Raw genomic sequence first — 24,117 nt, forward strand, 5'->3', positions numbered from 1 at the left:
CTACAGAGTGCCCATAACCAAAGCAAAGTGCTTTGCTGAGAAAAGGATGGTTGTTCAATAACATAGCCTCGTGCTAGGCACAGAACGGACAGCCAATAAATACTTGATGAGTTAAGTAATTAATTCAGCAACGCAAGTATACACATCACACAGTCACTTCCCCCAGCTTGTCTTCTCCCCAAGCTATTTACATATTAAATCTTATTTCAAAAGATTCCCAACCTCGCAATGAAAATTTCTGTAGAGTGCATCTATTTCCAGCCCTAGTGTATGGCTTAATGATACTTAATACCTATCTTGTACAACAAAATTTTGATTCTGGGGTCTCAGGCCAAAGCACAATTCGCACCACAGAAGTCACTGTCAAGTCACTACCAGGCGAGGGGACATAGAAAACACAAGATAGCATTTCTTTCGGAGTTGTATGGTTTCCTTTATTAGAGAAAGTAGGAATTGCCTCTCTAGGGAAGGATCCCAGCCAACCGGGGCTTTGTCTACCTCCCAGTGGTCATGTGTGAGCCTTGTTGCTGAATGGGGAATGACTGAAGCGCCTAAAGACGGAGAGGATCTCACTGGCGGTCTTACTTAGAGTCCCCGAACTGGTGGCGGGCTGGCTCTTCCTCCGTCTGCGAGCTGTCCTCCCCTCCTTTGTCAACTTTGGGGTTTTCATGGCCGCATGAGGACCAGTGGGAGGATGCTTTCTGGGTCTTGTCCCCTCGTGTCCTGTGGTGACCTTCACCTGTCCTGCGGTGATGGGAACTTTTCCTCGATGAAGACGTGTCCTTCTTTCCTTTTTTTCCTTCCAGGCTTCATCCCTGGGGTGGGAGACCTTCTGGCTTCCATCCCGTTCAGACGTGTAGCCTTCGCTCTGCAAGGTGGAGACCATGGGGGCTGCGACCTTCCCTTCAGCTCTTCCAGCAGCAGGCTTGCTGGTTGTGACTGCAGCTGGCAACACCATGCTCATGCTGCTCTCTGGACCATCTGCCCCCGTCGAGGATATGCTGGCAACACCCGCCGAGACCAGGTTCGTGTCCTGCAGGGATAGGCTGGCAGCACCTGCAGTGGCCTGGACGGATCCGCTTTCTCCTGGATCCTCGATGGTGGCTCCCGCCAGGCCCACGGTCATCCCTGCCGCCGATCCTTCGGCGCCTTTCAGGGCTGCAGGTGACCCACGGGGGGCATGATGGATTCCCTCTCCCCCCCACATAAGCACAAGACGTGGCTCCAGTCACGTCACGAAGCTTGTGAAGCCCAACCTCATCCTGATCCCTTTCTCTGTGGAGCTCTGTGGTCTGAGCCAAGGGGAGGAGAGACAGGTAAGATAGAGATGACAGAAAGTGAGCTCAGAACTGTCCGCTCCTCTCTCATCCTGGAGCTGAGCAACTCAAGGCCTTATACTTAGAATAACCTTTGAAATCACCCAGTCTAAGCTCCCATTGGATGCAAGACCCCATCTACTGCACCCCTGTCAAACGGCCACTCCACTGTACTTGAACAGTCCCAGGGTCAGGGAGAGCACTGATACAATTCTCCATGATGATATACACTTTAACTTTATACCCTTGTGCTTCTCTCTCTGCAGGACAGATTCCTAGAAGTGGGGTTCCTGGGTCAAGGGATGCACACCTTGTACATTTCGGTGACTCCACGGGTGGGGCTGATTTGAGTCAGCGTGTCGGACTCCCGGGGAGACACAATGAAGGAAGGACTTCCTAACTGTGAATGATGTTCCCCACCTGCTGAGACTACCTGGGCTGGGGTAAGTGTTCTGGAAGAGACCAGACAGTCAGGATGCTGTAGAAGGGATTACAGCCCTGGTGATGAGGCCAGTGCAGCCGAGATGATACCTAAGGTCTCTCTGAAACTCGGCCTCGTGGGACAAGGTGGAGAAGCACTCAGAACCTCTCCAGTGTTGTGACTCCCGTAGTGATAGCTCGTTTGTCCCTGACCCTTTTCAACGGTAGAAGGTATTTCCCAGGCGAGTCTCAGAGAGCACCAAAGGCTATGAAGGACCAGCTTTGCCCTGCTCTCCCGAAGCACCCTGCCCCGTGTTCTTGAGTCCCTGTCGGTGCTTACCACTAGGATTTTGGCATCCTCTGTAGTCGCTGCATCTCCAGTTTGGAACATCGGGGTACTGCTGTAACTGTCTACCGGTGGTCTCAGGATATAGACAAGCTTTTCCCAATAGGAAAAGAGGTCTTCTTGTGCGTCGGAAGAGGGGCACAGCTGCAGATAGAAAGTCCGGCTGGTAGCAAGATTCAGCCACAGCTGCTGTTTCTCCCGGTTGTGGATGGAGATCTTGACAAACTTCAAGGGGAGCAGCTTGGTGAGCTCTAGGGTCTTCACGGGCTTGCAACCTCTCCCCTTGGTGATCCCGGCACAGACTTTCCTTGGTCGGGCCAGCAGCATGACGTCAGGTAGTGGGAAGAGGGGGCTGGTGGCTGCGACGCCCACAGTCACCGTTCGGACGCGGTTGTCTAGGTCAATCAGTTCTCCTTCCTTGCTGACCTGGATAAAGTCGCTCTCAAACATAGGAGCGTACTTGAAAATGTCATACTCTCCTCCCTCGTACAGTTGTCTTTGCAGGACCCCCATGGAGGTCCTCGACACCCCCACTGAACAGTAGCTATTGGCCGTGTAATGAGGTAAACTCTCACTGCTCATGGCTCTCTTCGTTCAAGACAGAGCCACCAGCCACAAATTGAGTCTCGGAGAGAGAGAGAGAGAGGGAACGAAAGCACCTCGTCACCTCCCTGCAGGACTCTGCCAGAGTCTCTTGACCCGACCCTATTTATACCGCAAGCCCTTTGGGACCCGTCACCATCGCATCACACACCCCTTTGTTGAGCCTCCAAGCCCCCACCCCCTTGGGGCAGGCTCACCAGCCTCCCCCTAAACCAACCACCACGTCCATAGGGAAGAGGCTGACCCTGCCAGGGTATACGTGTGGGTAGGCTGGATAGTCTTTCTACTCAAAAGGTTGAGAAAACCCTCCTGCTTTTGTAAATATCTGGGTGGTTTCCAGTCTTGTTGTTGTTACAAATCTCCATCATCTTGGCGCTTCTGCTGAATGATGTCCTGGGGATAAAATCCTGGAAGTGGACCGTGTACTTGCTAAGGGCAGGCATCCTATGGGGATTGCTGTTCTCTGTGCCCCCAGCATATATAGCACAGTGCTGGCAGGAACTTAGAAAGAGTGCTACCTGTCAGAGTCCCATTGGTACTGTCATTTCCAGGATATGGAGAATTTTCTCACCCATTTTCTCTTTTCAAGGAGGCTAACGTTTTATATTTATATTTTTTTACAGTTTTAGAAACTGTTTTTCTTGTGAAATATAACACACATTCATGAAAGTGCACAAACCATAAATATATACCTTAATGAGTAACAAGAAAGTGAGCAGCCTTGTAGCTGCCACCCAGAGCAAGGAATAGAACCCTGCCAGCCCCTCTTCTGCGTGCTCCCTCCCCACAAAGGGAACCCAACCTTGGCTTCTATTTTTTTCCTTTCCCCCCTTCTTTTTTATTGACGTATAGTTGATTTGCAATGTTGTGTTCCTTTCTGTTGTGTTAATTTCTTCTGTTAATTTCTGATTCAGTTTCATGTGTATTCTTTGTATATTTCATGTATAGTCTTTTTCCTATTCTTTTCCATTATGGTTGATCACAGGATACTGACTATAGCACTCTGTGCTCTACAGTAGGACCCTGCTGTTTATCCACCCTGTAGTTTGTATCTGCTAATCCCAAACTCCCAATCCTTCCCTGCCCCCAACCCCACTGAAAACCCCAAGTCTCTCTTCTATGTCTGGGAGTCTGTTTCTGTTTTGCAGATATGTTCATTTGCATCGTACTTTAGAGTTCATGTATAAGGGCTATCATATGGTGAGAAATGTTATTTTTTATATAGGCTTCCCAGGTCATCCTTATGCATGTGAATGTTTGAGAACTACTGTCTTCCACTGTAAAGTTATGGCATACTGGGGCTGAAAGAGGCCCCCCAGACCTCCTAGCCCAGTGGTTTTCCAACTTGGCTGCTGCACAGTAGAATTATTGGGTGAGATTTTTAAAACTCCCAGTGCTGGATGGCTTACCCCACTTAAATGTCATCAGAATCTCTGGGATTGGGGTCAGGCTATCAATGTTTTTTTGTTTGTTTGTTTGTTTGTTTTGAAGCTCCCCAGGGAACTCCCAACATACAACCAAGGGTAAGAATCACTGCAGCGGTCCAATCCATTGGTTTTACAGTTGGGGACCCCGTGGCTGCCCACCGAGGTACCATTACAGAGAGGCAGAGTGACCCAAGAGAGTCAGTGGCCCAGACAGGATAGGAACTCAGATTTCCTGACTCCTCGTTGGTGCTGCTTCTACCATAAAGATTGTGTCCCTTTGTTGAGCCAATGACAACCCTGATCCCCCCGTGTTCTGTTTTATCCTACACAAAGTAAAATAACTCCCAATGGTTTGATTTCCTTACAAGCCAGAGAGAGTTTCTGTTTTCATAAGGTGAACCTCTGACCCCAGCTATGGCCTGAAGCTCAGCCCCGGCTGCAGACTTGTCCTCCCTCCACCCTAAGTGCCCTGGAGAAGCCTTGCTGGGAAAGCAGGCTTCTCTTTCTGGCAGTGGCTATGCACGTGTGACCTTCGAGCAAGCGACGAAAACCTTTTTCTGTGCTTATTTCCTTGCCTTCTACAGAGTGCCCATAACCAAAGCAAAGTGCTTTGCTGAGAAAAGGATGGTTGTTCAATAACATAGCCTCGTGCTAGGCACAGAACGGACAGCCAATAAATACTTGATGAGTTAAGTAATTAATTCAGCAACGCAAGTATACACATCACACAGTCACTTCCCCCAGCTTGTCTTCTCCCCAAGCTATTTACATATTAAATCTTATTTCAAAAGATTTGCAACCTCGCAATGAAAATTTCTGTAGGGTGCATCTATTTCCAGCCCTAGTGAATGGCTTAATGATACTTAATACCTATCTTGTACAACAAAATTTTGATTCTGGGGTCTCAGGCCAAAGCACAATTCGCACCACAGAAGTCACTGTCAAGTCACTACCAGGCGAGGGGACATAGAAAACACAAGATCGCATTTCCTTCGGAGTTGTATGGTTTCCTTTATTAGAGAAAGTAGGAATTGCCTCTCTAGGGAAGGATCCAAGCCAACCGGGGCTTTGTCTACCTCCCAGTGGTCATGTGTGAGCCTTGGTGCTGAATGGGGAATGACTGAAGCGCCTAAAGACGGAGCGGATCTCACTGGCGGTCTTACTTAGAGTCCCCGAACTGGTGGCGGGCTGGCTCTTCCTCCGTCTGCGAGCTGTCCTCCCCTCCTTTGTCAACTTTGGGGTTTTCATGGCCGCATGAGGACCAGTGGGAGGATGCTTTCTGGGTCTTGTCCCCTCGTGTCCTGTGGTGACCTTCACCTGTCCTGCGGTGATGGGAACTTTTCCTCGATGAAGACGTGTCCTTCTTTCCTTTTTTTCCTTCCAGGCTTCATCCCTGGGGTGGGAGACCTTCTGGCTTCCATCCCGTTCAGACGTGTAGCCTTCCCTCTGCAAGGTGGAGACCATGGGGGCTGCGACCTTCCCTTCAGCTCTTCCAGCAGCAGGCTTGCTGGTTGTGACTGCAGCTGGCAACACCATGCTCATGCTGCTCTCTGGACCATCTGCCCCCGTCGAGGATATGCTGGCAACACCCGCCGAGACCAGGTTCGTGTCCTGCAGGGATAGGCTGGCAGCACCTGCAGTGGCCTGGACGGATCCGCTTTCTCCTGGATCCTCGATGGTGGCTCCCGCCAGGCCCACGGTCATCCCTGCCGCCGATCCTTCGGCGCCTTTCAGGGCTGCAGGTGACCCACGGGGGGCATGATGGATTCCCTCTCCCCCCACATAAGCACAAGACGTGGCTCCAGTCACGTCACGAAGCTTGTGAAGCCCAACCTCATCCTGATCCCTTTCTCTGTGGAGCTCTGTGGTCTGAGCCAAGGGGAGGAGAGACAGGTAAGATAGAGATGACAGAAAGTGAGCTCAGAACTGTCCGCTCCTCTCTCATCCTGGAGCTGAGCAACTCAAGGCCTTATACTTAGAATAACCTTTGAAATCACCCAGTCTAAGCTCCCATTGGATGCAAGACCCCATCTACTGCACCCCTGTCAAACGGCCACTCCACTGTACTTGAACAGTCCCAGGGTCAGGGAGAGCACTGATACAATTCTCCATGATGATATACACTTTAACTTTATACCCTTGTGCTTCTCTCTCTGCAGAACAGATTCCTAGAAGTGGGGTTCCTGGGTCAAGGGATGCACACCTTGTACATTTTGGTGACTCCACGGGTGGGGCTGATTTGAGTCAGCGTGTCGGACTCCCGGGGAGACACAATGAAGGAAGGACTTCCTAACTGTGAATGATGTTCCCCACCTGCTGAGACTACCTGGGCTGGGGTAAGTGTTCAGGAAGAGACCAGACAGTCAGGATGCTGTAGAAGGGATTACAGCCCTGGTGATGAGACCAGTGCAGCCGAGATGATACCTAAGGTCTCTCTGAAACTCGGCCTCGTGGGACAAGGTGGAGAAGCACTCAGAACCTCTCCAGTGTTGTGACTCCCGTAGTGATAGCTCGTTTGTCCCTGACCCTTTTCAACGGTAGAAGGTATTTCCCAGGCGAGTCTCAGAGAGCACCAAAGGCTATGAAGGACCAGCTTTGCCCTGCTCTCCCGAAGCGCCCTGCCCCGTGTTCTTGAGTCCCTGTCGGTGCTTACCACTAGGATTTTGGCATCCTCTGTAGTCGCTGCATCTCCAGTTTGGAGCATCGGGGTACTGCTGTAACTGTCTACCGGTGGTCTCAGGATATAGACAAGCTTTTCCCAATAGGAAAAGAGGTCTTCTTGTGCGTCGGAAGAGGGGCACAGCTGCAGATAGAAAGTCCGGCCGGTAGCAAGATTCAGGCACAGCTGCTGTTTCTCCCGGTTGTGGATGGAGATCTTGACAAACTTCAAGGGGAGCAGCTTGGTGAGCTCTAGGGTCTTCACGGGCTTGCAACCTCTCCCCTTGGTGATCCCGGCACAGACTTTCCTTGGTCGGGCCAGCAGCATGACGTCAGGTAGTGGGAAGAGGGGGCTGGTGGATGCGACGCCCACAGTCACCGTTCGGACGCGGTTGTCTAGGTCAATCAGTTCTCCTTCCTTGCTGACCTGGATAAAGTCGCTCTCAAACATGGGAGCGTACTTGAAAATGTCATACTCTCCTCCCTCGTACAGTTGTCGTTGCAGGACCCCCATGGAGGTCCTCGACACCCCCACTGAACAGTAGCTATTGGCCGTGTAATGAGGTAAACTCTCACTGCTCATGGCTCTCTTCGTTCAAGACAGAGCCACCAGCCACAAATTGAGTCTCGGAGAGAGAGAGAGAGAGAGGGAACGAAAGCACCTCGTCACCTCCCTGCAGGACTCTGCCAGAGTCTCTTGACCCGACCCTATTTATACCGCAAGCCCTTTGGGACCCGTCACCATCGCATCACACACCCCTTTGTTGAGCCTCCAAGCCCCCACCCCCTTGGGGCAGGCTCACCAGCCTCCCCCTAAACCAACCACCACGTCCATAGGGAACAGGCTGACCCTGCCAGGGTATACGTGTGGGTAGGCTGGATAGTCTTTCTACTCAAAAGGTTGAGAAAACCCTCCTGCTTTTGTAAATATCTGGGTGGTTTCCAGTCTTGTTGTTGTTACAAATCTCCATCATCTTGGCGCTTCTGCTGAATGATGTCCTGGGGATAAAATCCTGGAAGTGGACCGTGTACTTGCTAAGGGCAGGCATCCTATGGGGATTGCTGTTCTCTGTGCCCCCAGCATATATAGCACAGTGCTGGCAGGAACTTAGAAAGAGTGCTACCTGTCAGAGTCCCATTGGTACTGTCATTTCCAGGATATGGAGAATTTTCTCACCCATTTTCTCTTTTCAAGGAGGCTAACGTTTTATATTTATATTTTTTTACAGTTTTAGAAACTGTTTTTCTTGTGAAATATAACACACATTCATGAAAGTGCACAAACCATAAATATATACCTTAATGAGTAACAAGAAAGTGAGCAGCCTTGTAGCTGCCACCCAGAGCAAGGAATAGAACCCTGCCAGCCCCTCTTCTGCGTGCTCCCTCCCCACAAAGGGAACCCAACCTTGGCTTCTATTTTTTTCCTTTCCCCCCTTCTTTTTTATTGACGTATAGTTGATTTGCAATGTTGTGTTCCTTTCTGTTGTGTTAATTTCTTCTGTTAATTTCTGATTCAGTTTCATGTGTATTCTTTGTATATTTCATGTATAGTCTTTTTCCTATTCTTTTCCATTATGGTTGATCACAGGATACTGACTATAGCTCTCTGTGCTCTACAGTAGGACCCTGCTGTTTATCCACCCTGTAGTTTGTATCTGCTAATCCCAAACTCCCAATCCTTCCCTGCCCCCAACCCCACTGAAAACCCCAAGTCTCTCTTCTATGTCTGGGAGTCTGTTTCTGTTTTGCAGATATGTTCATTTGCATCGTACTTTAGAGTCCATGTATAAGGGCTATCATATGGTGAGAAATGTTATTTTTTATATAGGCTTCCCAGGTCATCCTTATGCATGTGAATGTTTGAGAACTACTGTCTTCCACTGTAAAGTTATGGCATACTGGGGCTGAAAGAGGCCCCCCAGACCTCCTAGCCCAGTGGTTTTCCAACTTGGCTGCTGCACAGTAGAATTATTGGGTGAGATTTTTAAAACTCCCAGTGCTGGAGGGCTTACCCCACTTAAATGTCATCAGAATCTCTGGGATTGGGGTCAGGCTATCAATGTTTTTTTTTTGTTTGTTTGTTTGTTTTGAAGCTCCCCAGGGAACTCCCAACATACAACCAAGGGTAAGAATCACTGCAGCGGTCCAATCCATTGGTTTTACAGTTGGGGACCCCATGGCTGCCCACCGAGGTACCATTACAGAGAGGCAGAGTGACCCAAGAGAGTCAGTGGCCCAGACAGGATAGGAACTCAGATTTCCTGACTCCTCGTTGGTGCTGCTTCTACCATAAAGATTGTGTCCCTTTGTTGAGCCAATGACAACCCTGATCCCCCCATGTTCTGTTTTATCCTACACAAAGTAAAATAGCTCCCAATGGTTTGATTTCCTTACAAGCCAGAGAGAGTTTCTGTTTTCATAAGGTGAACCTCTGACCCCAGCTATGGCCTGAAGCTCAGCCCCGGCTGCAGACTTGTCCGCCCTCCACCCTAAGTGCCCTGGAGAAGCCTTGCTGGGAAAGCAGGCTTCTCTTTCTGGCAGTGGCTATGCACGTGTGACCTTCGAGCAAGCGACGAAAACCTTTTTCTGTGCTTATTTCCTTGCCTTCTACAGAGTGCCCATAACCAAAGCAAAGTGCTTTGCTGAGAAAAGGATGGTTGTTCAATAACATAGCCTCGTGCTAGGCACAGAACGGACAGCCAATAAATACTTGATGAGTTAAGTAATTAATTCAGCAACGCAAGTATACACATCACACAGTCACTCCCCCCAGCTTGTCTTCTCCCCAAGCTATTTACATATTAAATCTTATTTCAAAAGATTCCCAACCTCGCAATGAAAATTTCTGTAGAGTGCATCTATTTCCAGCCCTAGTGAATGGCTTAATGATACTTAATACCTATCTTGTACAACAAAATTTTGATTCTGGGGTGTCAGGCCAAAGCACAATTCACACCACAGAAGTCACTGTCAAGTCCCTACCAGGCGAGGGGACATAGAAAACACAAGATCGCATTTCTTTCGGAGTTGTATTGTTTCCTTTATTAGAGAAAGTAGGAATTGCCTCTCTAGGGAAGGATCCCAGCCAACCGGGGCTTTGTCTACCTCCCAGTGGTCATGTGTGAGCCTTGGTTCTGAATGGGGAATGACTGAAGTGCCTAAAGACGGAGAGGATCTCACTGGCGGTCTTACTTAGAGTCCCCGAACTGGTGGCGGGCTGGCTCTTCCTCTGTCTGCGAGCTGTCCTCCCTTCCTTTGTCAACTTTGGGGTTTTCATGGCCGCATGAGGACCAGTGGGAGGATGCTTTCTGGGTCTTGTCCCCTCGTGTCCTGTGGTGACCTTCACCTGTCCTGCGGTGATGGGAACTTTTCCTCGATGAAGACGTGTCCTTCTTTCCTTTTTTTCCTTCCAGGCTTCATCCCTGGGGTGGGAGACCTTCTGGCTTCCATCCCGTTCAGACGTGTAGCCTTCGCTCTGCAAGGTGGAGACCATGGGGGCTGCGACCTTCCCTTCAGCTCTTCCAGCAGCAGGCTTGCTGGTTGTGACTGCAGCTGGCAACACCATGCTCATGCTGCTCTCTGGACCATCTGCCCCCGTCGAGGATATGCTGGCAACACCCGCCGAGACCAGGTTCGTGTCCTGCAGGGATAGGCTGGCAGCACCTGCAGTGGCCTGGACGGATCCGCTTTCTCCTGGATCCTCGATGGTGGCTCCCGCCAGGCCCACGGTCATCCCTGCCGCCGATCCTTCGGCGCCTTTCAGGGCTGCAGGTGACCCACGGGGGGCATGATGGATTCCCTCTCCCCCCACATAAGCACAAGACGTGGCTCCAGTCACGTCACGAAGCTTGTGAAGCCCAACCTCATCCTGATCCCTTTCTCTGTGGAGCTCTGTGGTCTGAGCCAAGGGGAGGAGAGACAGGTAAGATAGAGATGACAGAAAGTGAGCTCAGAACTGTCCGCTCCTCTCTCATCCTGGAGCTGAGCAACTCAAGGCCTTATACTTAGAATAACCTTTGAAATCACCCAGTCTAAGCTCCCATTGGATGCAAGACCCCATCTACTGCACCCCTGTCAAACGGCCACTCCACTGTACTTGAACAGTCCCAGGGTCAGGGAGAGCACTGATACAATTCTCCATGATGATATACACTTTAACTTTATACCCTTGTGCTTCTCTCTCTGCAGGACAGATTCCTAGAAGTGGGGTTCCTGGGTCAAGGGATGCACACCTTGTACATTTTGGTGACTCCACGGGTGGGGCTGATTTGAGTCAGCGTGTCGGACTCCCGGGGAGACACAATGAAGGAAGGACTTCCTAACTGTGAATGATGTTCCCCACCTGCTGAGACTACCTGGGCTGGGGTAAGTGTTCAGGAAGAGACCAGACAGTCAGGATGCTCTAGAAGGGATTACAGCCCTGGTGATGAGACCAGTGCAGCCGAGATGATACCTAAGGTCTCTCTGAAACTCGGCCTCGTGGGACAAGGTGGAGAAGCACTCAGAACCTCTCCAGTGTTGTGACTCCCGTAGTGATAGCTCGTTTGTCCCTGACCCTTTTCAACGGTAGAAGGTATTTCCCAGGCGAGTCTCAGAGAGCACCAAAGGCTATGAAGGACCAGCTTTGCCCTGCTCTCCCGAAGCGCCCTGCCCCGTGTTCTTGAGTCCCTGTCGGTGCTTACCACTAGGATTTTGGCATCCTCTGTAGTCGCTGCATCTCCAGTTTGGAGCATCGGGGTACTGCTGTAACTGTCTACCGGTGGTCTCAGGATATAGACAAGCTTTTCCCAATAGGAAAAGAGGTCTTCTTGTGCGTCGGAAGAGGGGCACAGCTGCAGATAGAAAGTCCGGCCGGTAGCAAGATTCAGGCACAGCTGCTGTTTCTCCCGGTTGTGGATGGAGATCTTGACAAACTTCAAGGGGAGCAGCTTGGTGAGCTCTAGGGTCTTCACGGGCTTGCAACCACTCCCCTTGGTGATCCCGGCACAGACTTTCCTTGGTCGGGCCAGCAGCATGACGTCAGGTAGTGGGAAGAGGGGGCTGGTGGATGCGACGCCCACAGTCACCGTTCGGACGCGGTTGTCTAGGTCAATCAGTTCTCCTTCCTTGCTGACCTGGATAAAGTCGCTCTCAAACATGGGAGCGTACTTGAAAATGTCATACTCTCCTCCCTCGTACAGTTGTCGTTGCAGGACCCCCATGGAGGTCCTCGACACCCCCACTGAACAGTAGCTATTGGCCGTGTAATGAGGTAAACTCTCACTGCTCATGGCTCTCTTCGTTCAAGACAGAGCCACCAGCCACAAATTGAGTCTCGGAGAGAGAGAGAGAGAGGGAACGAAAGCACCTCGTCACCTCCCTGCAGGACTCTGCCAGAGTCTCTTGACCCGACCCTATTTATACCGCAAGCCCTTTGTGACCCGTCACCATCGCATCACACACCCCTTTGTTGAGCCTCCAAGCCCCCACCCCCTTGGGGCAGGCTCACCTGCCTCCCCCTAAACCAACCACCACGTCCATAGGGAACAGGCTGACCCTGCCAGGGTATACGTGTGGGTAGGCTGGATAGTCTTTCTACTCAAAAGGTTGAGAAAACCCTCCTGCTTTTGTAAATATCTGGGTGGTTTCCAGTCTTGTTGTTGTTACAAATCTCCATCATCTTGGCGCTTCTGCTGAATGATGTCCTGGGGATAAAATCCTGGAAGTGGACCGTGTACTTGCTAAGGGCAGGCATCCTATGGGGATTGCTGTTCTCTGTGCCCCCAGCATATATAGCACAGTGCTGGCAGGAACTTAGAAAGAGTGCTACCTGTCAGAGTCCCATTGGTACTGTCATTTCCAGGATATGGAGAATTTTCTCACCCATTTTCTCTTTTCAAGGAGGCTAACGTTTTATATTTATATTTTTTTACAGTTTTAGAAACTGTTTTTCTTGTGAAATATAACACACATTCATGAAAGTGCACAAACCATAAATATATACCTTAATGAGTAACAAGAAAGTGAGCAGCCTTGTAGCTGCCACCCAGAGCAAGGAATAGAACCCTGCCAGCCCCTCTTCTGCGTGCTCCCTCCCCACAAAGGGAACCCAACCTTGGCTTCTATTTTTTTCCTTTCCCCCCTTCTTTTTTATTGACGTATAGTTGATTTGCAATGTTGTGTTCCTTTCTGTTGTGTTAATTTCTTCTGTTAATTTCTGATTCAGTTTCATGTGTATTCTTTGTATATTTCATGTATAGTCTTTTTCCTATTCTTTTCCATTATGGTTGATCACAGGATACTGACTATAGCTCTCTGTGCTCTACAGTAGGACCCTGCTGTTTATCCACCCTGTAGTTTGTATCTGCTAATCCCAAACTCCCAATCCTTCCCTGCCCCCAACCCCACTGAAAACCCCAAGTCTCTCTTCTATGTCTGGGAGTCTGTTTCTGTTTTGCAGATATGTTCATTTGCATCGTACTTTAGAGTCCATGTATAAGGGCTATCATATGGTGAGAAATGTTATTTTTTATATAGGCTTCCCAGGTCATCCTTATGCATGTGAATGTTTGAGAACTACTGTCTTCCACTGTAAAGTTATGGCATACTGGGGCTGAAAGAGGCCCCCCAGACCTCCTAGCCCAGTGGTTTTCCAACTTGGCTGCTGCACAGTAGAATTATTGGGTGAGATTTTTAAAACTCCCAGTGCTGGAGGGCTTACCCCACTTAAATGTCATCAGAATCTCTGGGATTGGGGTCAGGCTATCAATGTTTTTTTTTTGTTTGTTTGTTTGTTTTGAAGCTCCCCAGGGAACTCCCAACATACAACCAAGGGTAAGAATCACTGCAGCGGTCCAATCCATTGGTTTTACAGTTGGGGACCCCATGGCTGCCCACCGAGGTACCATTACAGAGAGGCAGAGTGACCCAAGAGAGTCAGTGGCCCAGACAGGATAGGAACTCAGATTTCCTGACTCCTCGTTGGTGCTGCTTCTACCATAAAGATTGTGTCCCTTTGTTGAGCCAATGACATCCCTGATCCCCCCGTGTTCTGTTTTATCCTACACAAAGTAAAATAGCTCCCAATGGTTTGATTTCCTTACAAGCCAGAGAGAGTTTCTGTTTTCATAAGGTGAACCTCTGACCCCAGCTATGGCCTGAAGCTCAGCCCCGGCTGCAGACTTGTCCGCCCTCCACCCTAAGTGCCCTGGAGAAGCCTTGCTGGGAAAGCAGGCTTCTCTTTCTGGCAGTGGCTATGCACGTGTGACCTTCGAGCAAGCGACGAAAACCTTTTTCTGTGCTTATTTCCTTGCCTTCTACAGAGTGCCCATAACCAAAGCAAAGTGCTTTGCTGAGAAAAGGATGGTTGTTCAATAACATAGCCTCGTGCTAGGCACAGAACGGACAGCCAATAAATACTTGATGAGTTAAGTAATTAATTCAGCAACGCAAGTATACACATCACACAGTCACTCCCCCCAGCTTGTCTTCTCCCCAAGCTATTTACATATTAAATCTTATTTCAAAAGATTCCCAACCTCGCAATGAAAATTTCTGTAGAGTGCATCTATTTCCAGCCCTAGTGAATGGCTTAATGATACTTAATACCTATCTTGTACAACAAAATTTTGATTCTGGGGTGTCAGGCCAAAGCACAATTCACACCACAGAAGTCACTGTCAAGTCCCTACCAGGCGAGGGGACATAGAAAACACAAGATCGCATTTCTTTCGGAGTTGTATTGTTTCCTTTATTAGAGAAAGTAGGAATTGCCTCTCTAGGGAAGGATCCCAGCCAACCGGGGCTTTGTCTACCTCCCAGTGGTCATGTGTGAGCCTTGGTTCTGAATGGGGAATGACTGAAGTGCCTAAAGACGGAGAGGATCTCACTGGCGGTCTTACTTAGAGTCCCCGAACTGGTGGCGGGCTGGCTCTTCCTCTGTCTGCGAGCTGTCCTCCCTTCCTTTGTCAACTTTGGGGTTTTCATGGCCGCATGAGGACCAGTGGGAGGATGCTTTCTGGGTCTTGTCCCCTCGTGTCCTGTGGTGACCTTCACCTGTCCTGCGGTGATGGGAACTTTTCCTCGATGAAGACGTGTCCTTCTTTCCTTTTTTTCCTTCCAGGCTTCATCCCTGGGGTGGGAGACCTTCTGGCTTCCATCCCGTTCAGACGTGTAGCCTTCGCTCTGCAAGGTGGAGACCATGGGGGCTGCGACCTTCCCTTCAGCTCTTCCAGCAGCAGGCTTGCTGGTTGTGACTGCAGCTGGCAACACCATGCTCATGCTGCTCTCTGGACCATCTGCCCCCGTCGAGGATATGCTGGCAACACCCGCCGAGACCAGGTTCGTGTCCTGCAGGGATAGGCTGGCAGCACCTGCAGTGGCCTGGACGGATCCGCTTTCTCCTGGATCCTCGATGGTGGCTCCCGCCAGGCCCACGGTCATCCCTGCCGCCGATCCTTCGGCGCCTTTCAGGGCTGCAGGTGACCCACGGGGGGCATGATGGATTCCCTCTCCCCCCACATAAGCACAAGACGTGGCTCCAGTCACGTCACGAAGCTTGTGAAGCCCAACCTCATCCTGATCCCTTTCTCTGTGGAGCTCTGTGGTCTGAGCCAAGGGGAGGAGAGACAGGTAAGATAGAGATGACAGAAAGTGAGCTCAGAACTGTCCGCTCCTCTCTCATCCTGGAGCTGAGCAACTCAAGGCCTTATACTTAGAATAACCTTTGAAATCACCCAGTCTAAGCTCCCATTGGATGCAAGACCCCATCTACTACACCCCTGTCAAACGGCCACTCCACTGTACTTGAACAGTCCCAGGGTCAGGGAGAGCACTGATACAATTCTCCATGATGATATACACTTTAACTTTATACCCTTGTGCTTCTCTCTCTGCAGGACAGATTCCTAGAAGTGGGGTTCCTGGGTCAAGGGATGCACACCTTGTACATTTTGGTGACTCCACGGGTGGGGCTGATTTGAGTCAGCGTGTCGGACTCCCGGGGAGACACAATGAAGGAAGGACTTCCTAACTGTGAATGATGTTCCCCACCTGCTGAGACTACCTGGGCTGGGGTAAGTGTTCAGGAAGAGACCAGACAGTCAGGATGCTCTAGAAGGGATTACAGCCCTGGTGATGAGACCAGTGCAGCCGAGATGATACCTAAGGTCTCTCTGAAACTCGGCCTCGTGGGACAAGGTGGAGAAGCACTCAGAACCTCTCCAGTGTTGTGACTCCCGTAGTGATAGCTCGTTTGTCCCTGACCCTTTTCAACGGTAGAAGGTATTTCCCAGGCGAGTCTCAGAGAGCACCAAAGGCTATGAAGGACCAGCTTTGCCCTGCTCTCCCGAAGCGCCCTGCCCCGTGTTCTTGAGTCCCTGTCGGTGCTTACCACTAGGATTTTGGCATCCTCTGTAGTCGCTGCATCTCCAGTTTGGAGCATCGGGGTACTGCTGTAACTGTCTACCGGTGGTCTCAGGATATAGACAAGCTTTTCCCAATAGGAAAAGAGGTCTTCTTGTGCGTCGGAAGAGGGGCACAGCTGCAGATAGAAAGTCCGGCCGGTAGCAAGATTCAGGCACAGCTGCTGTTTCTCCCGGTTGTGGATGGAGATCTTGACAAACTTCAAGGGGAGCAGCTTGGTGAGCTCTAGGGTCTTCACGGGCTTGCAACCACTCCCCTTGGTGATCCCGGCACAGACTTTCCTTGGTCGGGCCAGCAGCATGACGTCAGGTAGTGGGAAGAGGGGGCTGGTGGATGCGACGCCCACAGTCACCGTTCGGACGCGGTTGTCTAGGTCAATCAGTTCTCCTTCCTTGCTGACCTGGATAAAGTCGCTCTCAAACATGGGAGCGTACTTGAAAATGTCATACTCTCCTCCCTCGTACAGTTGTCGTTGCAGGACCCCCATGGAGGTCCTCGACACCCCCACTGAACAGTAGCTATTGGCCGTGTAATGAGGTAAACTCTCACTGCTCATGGCTCTCTTCGTTCAAGACAGAGCCACCAGCCACAAATTGAGTCTCGGAGAGAGAGAGAGAGAGGGAACGAAAGCACCTCGTCACCTCCCTGCAGGACTCTGCCAGAGTCTCTTGACCCGACCCTATTTATACCGCAAGCCCTTTGTGACCCGTCACCATCGCATCACACACCCCTTTGTTGAGCCTCCAAGCCCCCACCCCCTTGGGGCAGGCTCACCTGCCTCCCCCTAAACCAACCACCACGTCCATAGGGAAGAGGCTGACCCTGCCAGGGTATACGTGTGGGTAGGCTGGATAGTCTTTCTACTCAAAAGGTTGAGAAAACCCTCCTGCTTTTGTAAATATCTGGGTGGTTTCCAGTCTTGTTGTTGTTACAAATCTCCATCATCTTGGCGCTTCTGCTGAATGATGTCCTGGGGATAAAATCCTGGAAGTGGACCGTGTACTTGCTAAGGGCAGGCATCCTATGGGGATTGCTGTTCTCTGTGCCCCCAGCATATATAGCACAGTGCTGGCAGGAACTTAGAAAGAGTGCTACCTGTCAGAGTCCCATTGGCACTGTCATTTCCAGGATATGGAGAATTTTCTCACCCATTTTCTCTTTTCAAGGAGGCTAACGTTTTATATTTATATTTTTTTACAGTTTTAGAAACTGTTTTTCTTGTGAAATATAACACACATTCATGAAAGTGCACAAACCATAAATATATACCTTAATGAGTAACAAGAAAGTGAGCAGCCTTGTAGCTGCCACCCAGAGCAAGGAATAGAACCCTGCCAGCCCCTCTTCTGCGTGCTCCCTCCCCACAAAGGGAACCCAACCTTGGCTTCTATTTTTTTCCTTTCCCCCCGTCTTTTTTATTGACGTATAGTTGATTTGCAATGTTGTGTTCCTTTCTGTTGTGTTAATTTCTTCTGTTAATTTCTGATTCAGTTTCATGTGTATTCTTTGTATATTTCATGTATAGTCTTTTTCCTATTCTTTTCCATTATGGTTGATCACAGGATACTGACTATAGCTCTCTGTGCTCTACAGTAGGACCCTGCTGTTTATCCACCCTGTAGTTTGTATCTGCTAATCCCAAACTCCCAATCCTTCCCTGCCCCCAACCCCACTGAAAACCCCAAGTCTCTCTTCTATGTCTGGGAGTCTGTTTCTGTTTTGCAGATATGTTCATTTGCATCGTACTTTAGAGTCCATGTATAAGGGCTATCATATGGTGAGAAATGTTATTTTTTATATAGGCTTCCCAGGTCATCCTTATGCATGTGAATGTTTGAGAACTACTGTCTTCCACTGTAAAGTTATGGCATACTGGGGCTGAAAGAGGCCCCCCAGACCTCCTAGCCCAGTGGTTTTCCAACTTGGCTGCTGCACAGTAGAATTATTGGGTGAGATTTTTAAAACTCCCAGTGCTGGAGGGCTTACCCCACTTAAATGTCATCAGAATCTCTGGGATTGGGGTCAGGCTATCAATGTTTTTTTGTTTGTTTGTTTGTTTGTTTTGAAGCTCCCCAGGGAACTCCCAACATACAACCAAGGGTAAGAATCACTGCAGCGGTCCAATCCATTGGTTTTACACTTGGGGACCCCGTGGCTGCCCACCGAGGTACCATTACAGAGAGGCAGAGTGACCCAAGAGAGTCAGTGGCCCAGACAGGATAGGAACTCAGATTTCCTGACTCCTCGTTGGTGCTGCTTCTACCATAAAGATTGTGTCCCTTTGTTGAGCCAATGACAACCCTGATCCCCCCGTGTTCTGTTTTATCCTACACAAAGTAAAATAACTCCCAATGGTTTGATTTCCTTACAAGCCAGAGAGAGTTTCTGTTTTCATAAGGTGAACCTCTGACCCCAGCTATGGCCTGAAGCTCAGCCCCGGCTGCAGACTTGTCCTCCCTCCACCGTAAGTGCCCTGGAGAAGCCTTGCTGGGAAAACAGGCTTCTCTTTCTGGCAGTGGCTATGCACGTGTGACCTTTGAGCAAGCGACGAAAACCTTTTTCTGTGCTTATTTCCTTGCCTTCTACAGAGTGCCCATAACCAAAGCAAAGTGCTTTGCTGAGAAAAGGATGGTTGTTCAATAACATAGCCTCGTGCTAGGCACAGAACGGACAGCCAATAAATACTTGATGAGTTAAGTAATTAATTCAGCAACGCAAGTATACACATCACACAGTCACTCCCCCCAGCTTGTCTTCTCCCCAAGCTATTTACATATTAAATCTTATTTCAAAAGATTCCCAACCTCGCAATGAAAATTTCTGTAGAGTGCATCTATTTCCAGCCCTAGTGAATGGCTTAATGATACTTAATACCTATCTTGTACAACAAAATTTTGATTCTGGGGTGTCAGGCCAAAGCACAATTCGCACCACAGAAGTCACTGTCAAGTCCCTACCAGGCGAGGGGACATAGAAAACACAAGATCGCATTTCTTTCGGAGTTGTATTGTTTCCTTTATTAGAGAAAGTAGGAATTGCCTCTCTAGGGAAGGATCCCAGCCAACCGGGGCTTTGTCTACCTCCCAGTGGTCATGTGTGAGCCTTGGTTCTGAATGGGGAATGACTGAAGTGCCTAAAGACGGAGAGGATCTCACTGGCGGTCTTACTTAGAGTCCCCGAACTGGTGGCGGGCTGGCTCTTCCTCTGTCTGCGAGCTGTCCTCCCTTCCTTTGTCAACTTTGGGGTTTTCATGGCCGCATGAGGACCAGTGGGAGGATGCTTTCTGGGTCTTGTCCCCTCGTGTCCTGTGGTGACCTTCACCTGTCCTGCGGTGATGGGAACTTTTCCTCGATGAAGACGTGTCCTTCTTTCCTTTTTTTCCTTCCAGGCTTCATCCCTGGGGTGGGAGACCTTCTGGCTTCCATCCCGTTCAGACGTGTAGCCTTCCCTCTGCAAGGTGGAGACCATGGGGGCTGCGACCTTCCCTTCAGCTCTTCCAGCAGCAGGCTTGCTGGTTGTGACTGCAGCTGGCAACACCATGCTCATGCTGCTCTCTGGACCATCTGCCCCCGTCGAGGATATGCTGGCAACACCCGCCGAGACCAGGTTCGTGTCCTGCAGGGATAGGCTGGCAGCACCTGCAGTGGCCTGGACGGATCCGCTTTCTCCTGGATCCTCGATGGTGGCTCCCGCCAGGCCCACGGTCATCCCTGCCGCCGATCCTTCGGCGCCTTTCAGGGCTGCAGGTGACCCACGGGGGGCATGATGGATTCCCTCTCCCCCCACATAAGCACAAGACGTGGCTCCAGTCACGTCACGAAGCTTGTGAAGCCCAACCTCATCCTGATCCCTTTCTCTGTGGAGCTCTGTGGTCTGAGCCAAGGGGAGGAGAGACAGGTAAGATAGAGATGACAGAAAGTGAGCTCAGAACTGTCCGCTCCTCTCTCATCCTGGAGCTGAGCAACTCAAGGCCTTATACTTAGAATAACCTTTGAAATCACCCAGTCTAAGCTCCCATTGGATGCAAGACCCCATCTACTGCACCCCTGTCAAACGGCCACTCCACTGTACTTGAACAGTCCCAGGGTCAGGGAGAGCACTGATACAATTCTCCATGATGATATACACTTTAACTTTATACCCTTGTGCTTCTCTCTCTGCAGGACAGATTCCTAGAAGTGGGGTTCCTGGGTCAAGGGATGCACACCTTGTACATTTTGGTGACTCCACGGGTGGGGCTGATTTGAGTCAGCGTGTCGGACTCCCGGGGAGACACAATGAAGGAAGGACTTCCTAACTGTGAATGATGTTCCCCACCTGCTGAGACTACCTGGGCTGGGGTAAGTGTTCAGGAAGAGACCAGACAGTCAGGATGCTCTAGAAGGGATTACAGCCCTGGTGATGAGACCAGTGCAGCCGAGATGATACCTAAGGTCTCTCTGAAACTCGGCCTCGTGGGACAAGGTGGAGAAGCACTCAGAACCTCTCCAGTGTTGTGACTCCCGTAGTGATAGCTCGTTTGTCCCTGACCCTTTTCAACGGTAGAAGGTATTTCCCAGGCGAGTCTCAGAGAGCACCAAAGGCTATGAAGGACCAGCTTTGCCCTGCTCTCCCGAAGCGCCCTGCCCCGTGTTCTTGAGTCCCTGTCGGTGCTTACCACTAGGATTTTGGCATCCTCTGTAGTCGCTGCATCTCCAGTTTGGAGCATCGGGGTACTGCTGTAACTGTCTACCGGTGGTCTCAGGATATAGACAAGCTTTTCCCAATAGGAAAAGAGGTCTTCTTGTGCGTCGGAAGAGGGGCACAGCTGCAGATAGAAAGTCCGGCCGGTAGCAAGATTCAGGCACAGCTGCTGTTTCTCCCGGTTGTGGATGGAGATCTTGACAAACTTCAAGGGGAGCAGCTTGGTGAGCTCTAGGGTCTTCACGGGCTTGCAACCACTCCCCTTGGTGATCCCGGCACAGACTTTCCTTGGTCGGGCCAGCAGCATGACGTCAGGTAGTGGGAAGAGGGGGCTGGTGGATGCGACGCCCACAGTCACCGTTCGGACGCGGTTGTCTAGGTCAATCAGTTCTCCTTCCTTGCTGACCTGGATAAAGTCGCTCTCAAACATGGGAGCGTACTTGAAAATGTCATACTCTCCTCCCTCGTACAGTTGTCGTTGCAGGACCCCCATGGAGGTCCTCGACACCCCCACTGAACAGTAGCTATTGGCCGTGTAATGAGGTAAACTCTCACTGCTCATGGCTCTCTTCGTTCAAGACAGAGCCACCAGCCACAAATTGAGTCTCGGAGAGAGAGAGAGAGAGGGAACGAAAGCACCTCGTCACCTCCCTGCAGGACTCTGCCAGAGTCTCTTGACCCGACCCTATTTATACCGCAAGCCCTTTGTGACCCGTCACCATCGCATCACACACCCCTTTGTTGAGCCTCCAAGCCCCCACCCCCTTGGGGCAGGCTCACCTGCCTCCCCCTAAACCAACCACCACGTCCATAGGGAACAGGCTGACCCTGCCAGGGTATACGTGTGGGTAGGCTGGATAGTCTTTCTACTCAAAAGGTTGAGAAAACCCTCCTGCTTTTGTAAATATCTGGGTGGTTTCCAGTCTTGTTGTTGTTACAAATCTCCATCATCTTGGCGCTTCTGCTGAATGATGTCCTGGGGATAAAATCCTGGAAGTGGACCGTGTACTTGCTAAGGGCAGGCATCCTATGGGGATTGCTGTTCTCTGTGCCCCCAGCATATATAGCACAGTGCTGGCAGGAACTTAGAAAGAGTGCTACCTGTCAGAGTCCCATTGGTACTGTCATTTCCAGGATATGGAGAATTTTCTCACCCATTTTCTCTTTTCAAGGAGGCTAACGTTTTATATTTATATTTTTTTACAGTTTTAGAAACTGTTTTTCTTGTGAAATATAACACACATTCATGAAAGTGCACAAACCATAAATATATACCTTAATGAGTAACAAGAAAGTGAGCAGCCTTGTAGCTGCCACCCAGAGCAAGGAATAGAACCCTGCCAGCCCCTCTTCTGCGTGCTCCCTCCCCACAAAGGGAACCCAACCTTGGCTTCTATTTTTTTCCTTTCCCCCCTTCTTTTTTATTGACGTATAGTTGATTTGCAATGTTGTGTTCCTTTCTGTTGTGTTAATTTCTTCTGTTAATTTCTGATTCAGTTTCATGTGTATTCTTTGTATATTTCATGTATAGTCTTTTTCCTATTCTTTTCCATTATGGTTGATCACAGGATACTGACTATAGCTCTCTGTGCTCTACAGTAGGACCCTGCTGTTTATCCACCCTGTAGTTTGTATCTGCTAATCCCAAACTCCCAATCCTTCCCTGCCCCCAACCCCACTGAAAACCCCAAGTCTCTCTTCTATGTCTGGGAGTCTGTTTCTGTTTTGCAGATATGTTCATTTGCATCGTACTTTAGAGTCCATGTATAAGGGCTATCATATGGTGAGAAATGTTATTTTTTATATAGGCTTCCCAGGTCATCCTTATGCATGTGAATGTTTGAGAACTACTGTCTTCCACTGTAAAGTTATGGCATACTGGGGCTGAAAGAGGCCCCCCAGACCTCCTAGCCCAGTGGTTTTCCAACTTGGCTGCTGCACAGTAGAATTATTGGGTGAGATTTTTAAAACTCCCAGTGCTGGAGGGCTTACCCCACTTAAATGTCATCAGAATCTCTGGGATTGGGGTCAGGCTATCAATGTTTTTTTTTTGTTTGTTTGTTTGTTTTGAAGCTCCCCAGGGAACTCCCAACATACAACCAAGGGTAAGAATCACTGCAGCGGTCCAATCCATTGGTTTTACAGTTGGGGACCCCATGGCTGCCCACCGAGGTACCATTACAGAGAGGCAGAGTGACCCAAGAGAGTCAGTGGCCCAGACAGGATAGGAACTCAGATTTCCTGACTCCTCGTTGGTGCTGCTTCTACCATAAAGATTGTGTCCCTTTGTTGAGCCAATGACATCCCTGATCCCCCCGTGTTCTGTTTTATCCTACACAAAGTAAAATAGCTCCCAATGGTTTGATTTCCTTACAAGCCAGAGAGAGTTTCTGTTTTCATAAGGTGAACCTCTGACCCCAGCTATGGCCTGAAGCTCAGCCCCGGCTGCAGACTTGTCCGCCCTCCACCCTAAGTGCCCTGGAGAAGCCTTGCTGGGAAAGCAGGCTTCTCTTTCTGGCAGTGGCTATGCACGTGTGACCTTCGAGCAAGCGACGAAAACCTTTTTCTGTGCTTATTTCCTTGCCTTCTACAGAGTGCCCATAACCAAAGCAAAGTGCTTTGCTGAGAAAAGGATGGTTGTTCAATAACATAGCCTCGTGCTAGGCACAGAACGGACAGCCAATAAATACTTGATGAGTTAAGTAATTAATTCAGCAACGCAAGTATACACATCACACAGTCACTCCCCCCAGCTTGTCTTCTCCCCAAGCTATTTACATATTAAATCTTATTTCAAAAGATTCCCAACCTCGCAATGAAAATTTCTGTAGAGTGCATCTATTTCCAGCCCTAGTGAATGGCTTAATGATACTTAATACCTATCTTGTACAACAAAATTTTGATTCTGGGGTGTCAGGCCAAAGCACAATTCACACCACAGAAGTCACTGTCAAGTCCCTACCAGGCGAGGGGACATAGAAAACACAAGATCGCATTTCTTTCGGAGTTGTATTGTTTCCTTTATTAGAGAAAGTAGGAATTGCCTCTCTAGGGAAGGATCCCAGCCAACCGGGGCTTTGTCTACCTCCCAGTGGTCATGTGTGAGCCTTGGTTCTGAATGGGGAATGACTGAAGTGCCTAAAGACGGAGAGGATCTCACTGGCGGTCTTACTTAGAGTCCCCGAACTGGTGGCGGGCTGGCTCTTCCTCTGTCTGCGAGCTGTCCTCCCTTCCTTTGTCAACTTTGGGGTTTTCATGG

General features: G+C 49.8%; 1 protein-coding gene across 1 annotated transcript in view; it reads right to left on the minus strand.

Annotated features, from left to right (window-relative positions):
• Positions 1-10,436: 10,436 nt before the first annotated feature.
• The window catches only part of LOC308611661 (uncharacterized protein), a gene marked incomplete at both ends in the record, with an annotated part of 39,041 nt that continues 25,360 nt past the window's right edge, over positions 10,437-24,117 (minus strand). Inside the window, 4 exons of the mRNA XM_081260366.1 lie at positions 10,437-10,671; positions 11,456-12,049; positions 15,129-15,359; positions 16,144-16,737. Of these exons, the coding sequence (XP_081116492.1) occupies positions 10,437-10,671; positions 11,456-12,049; positions 15,129-15,359; positions 16,144-16,737 (1,654 nt within the window). The remainder of the gene's footprint in view (positions 10,672-11,455; positions 12,050-15,128; positions 15,360-16,143; positions 16,738-24,117) is intronic.

Source organism: Mesoplodon bidens (genome assembly GCF_964165515.1).
Source record: "Mesoplodon bidens genome assembly, contig: HAP1_SCAFFOLD_144, whole genome shotgun sequence".
Lineage (NCBI taxonomy): Eukaryota > Metazoa > Chordata > Mammalia > Artiodactyla > Ziphiidae > Mesoplodon > Mesoplodon bidens.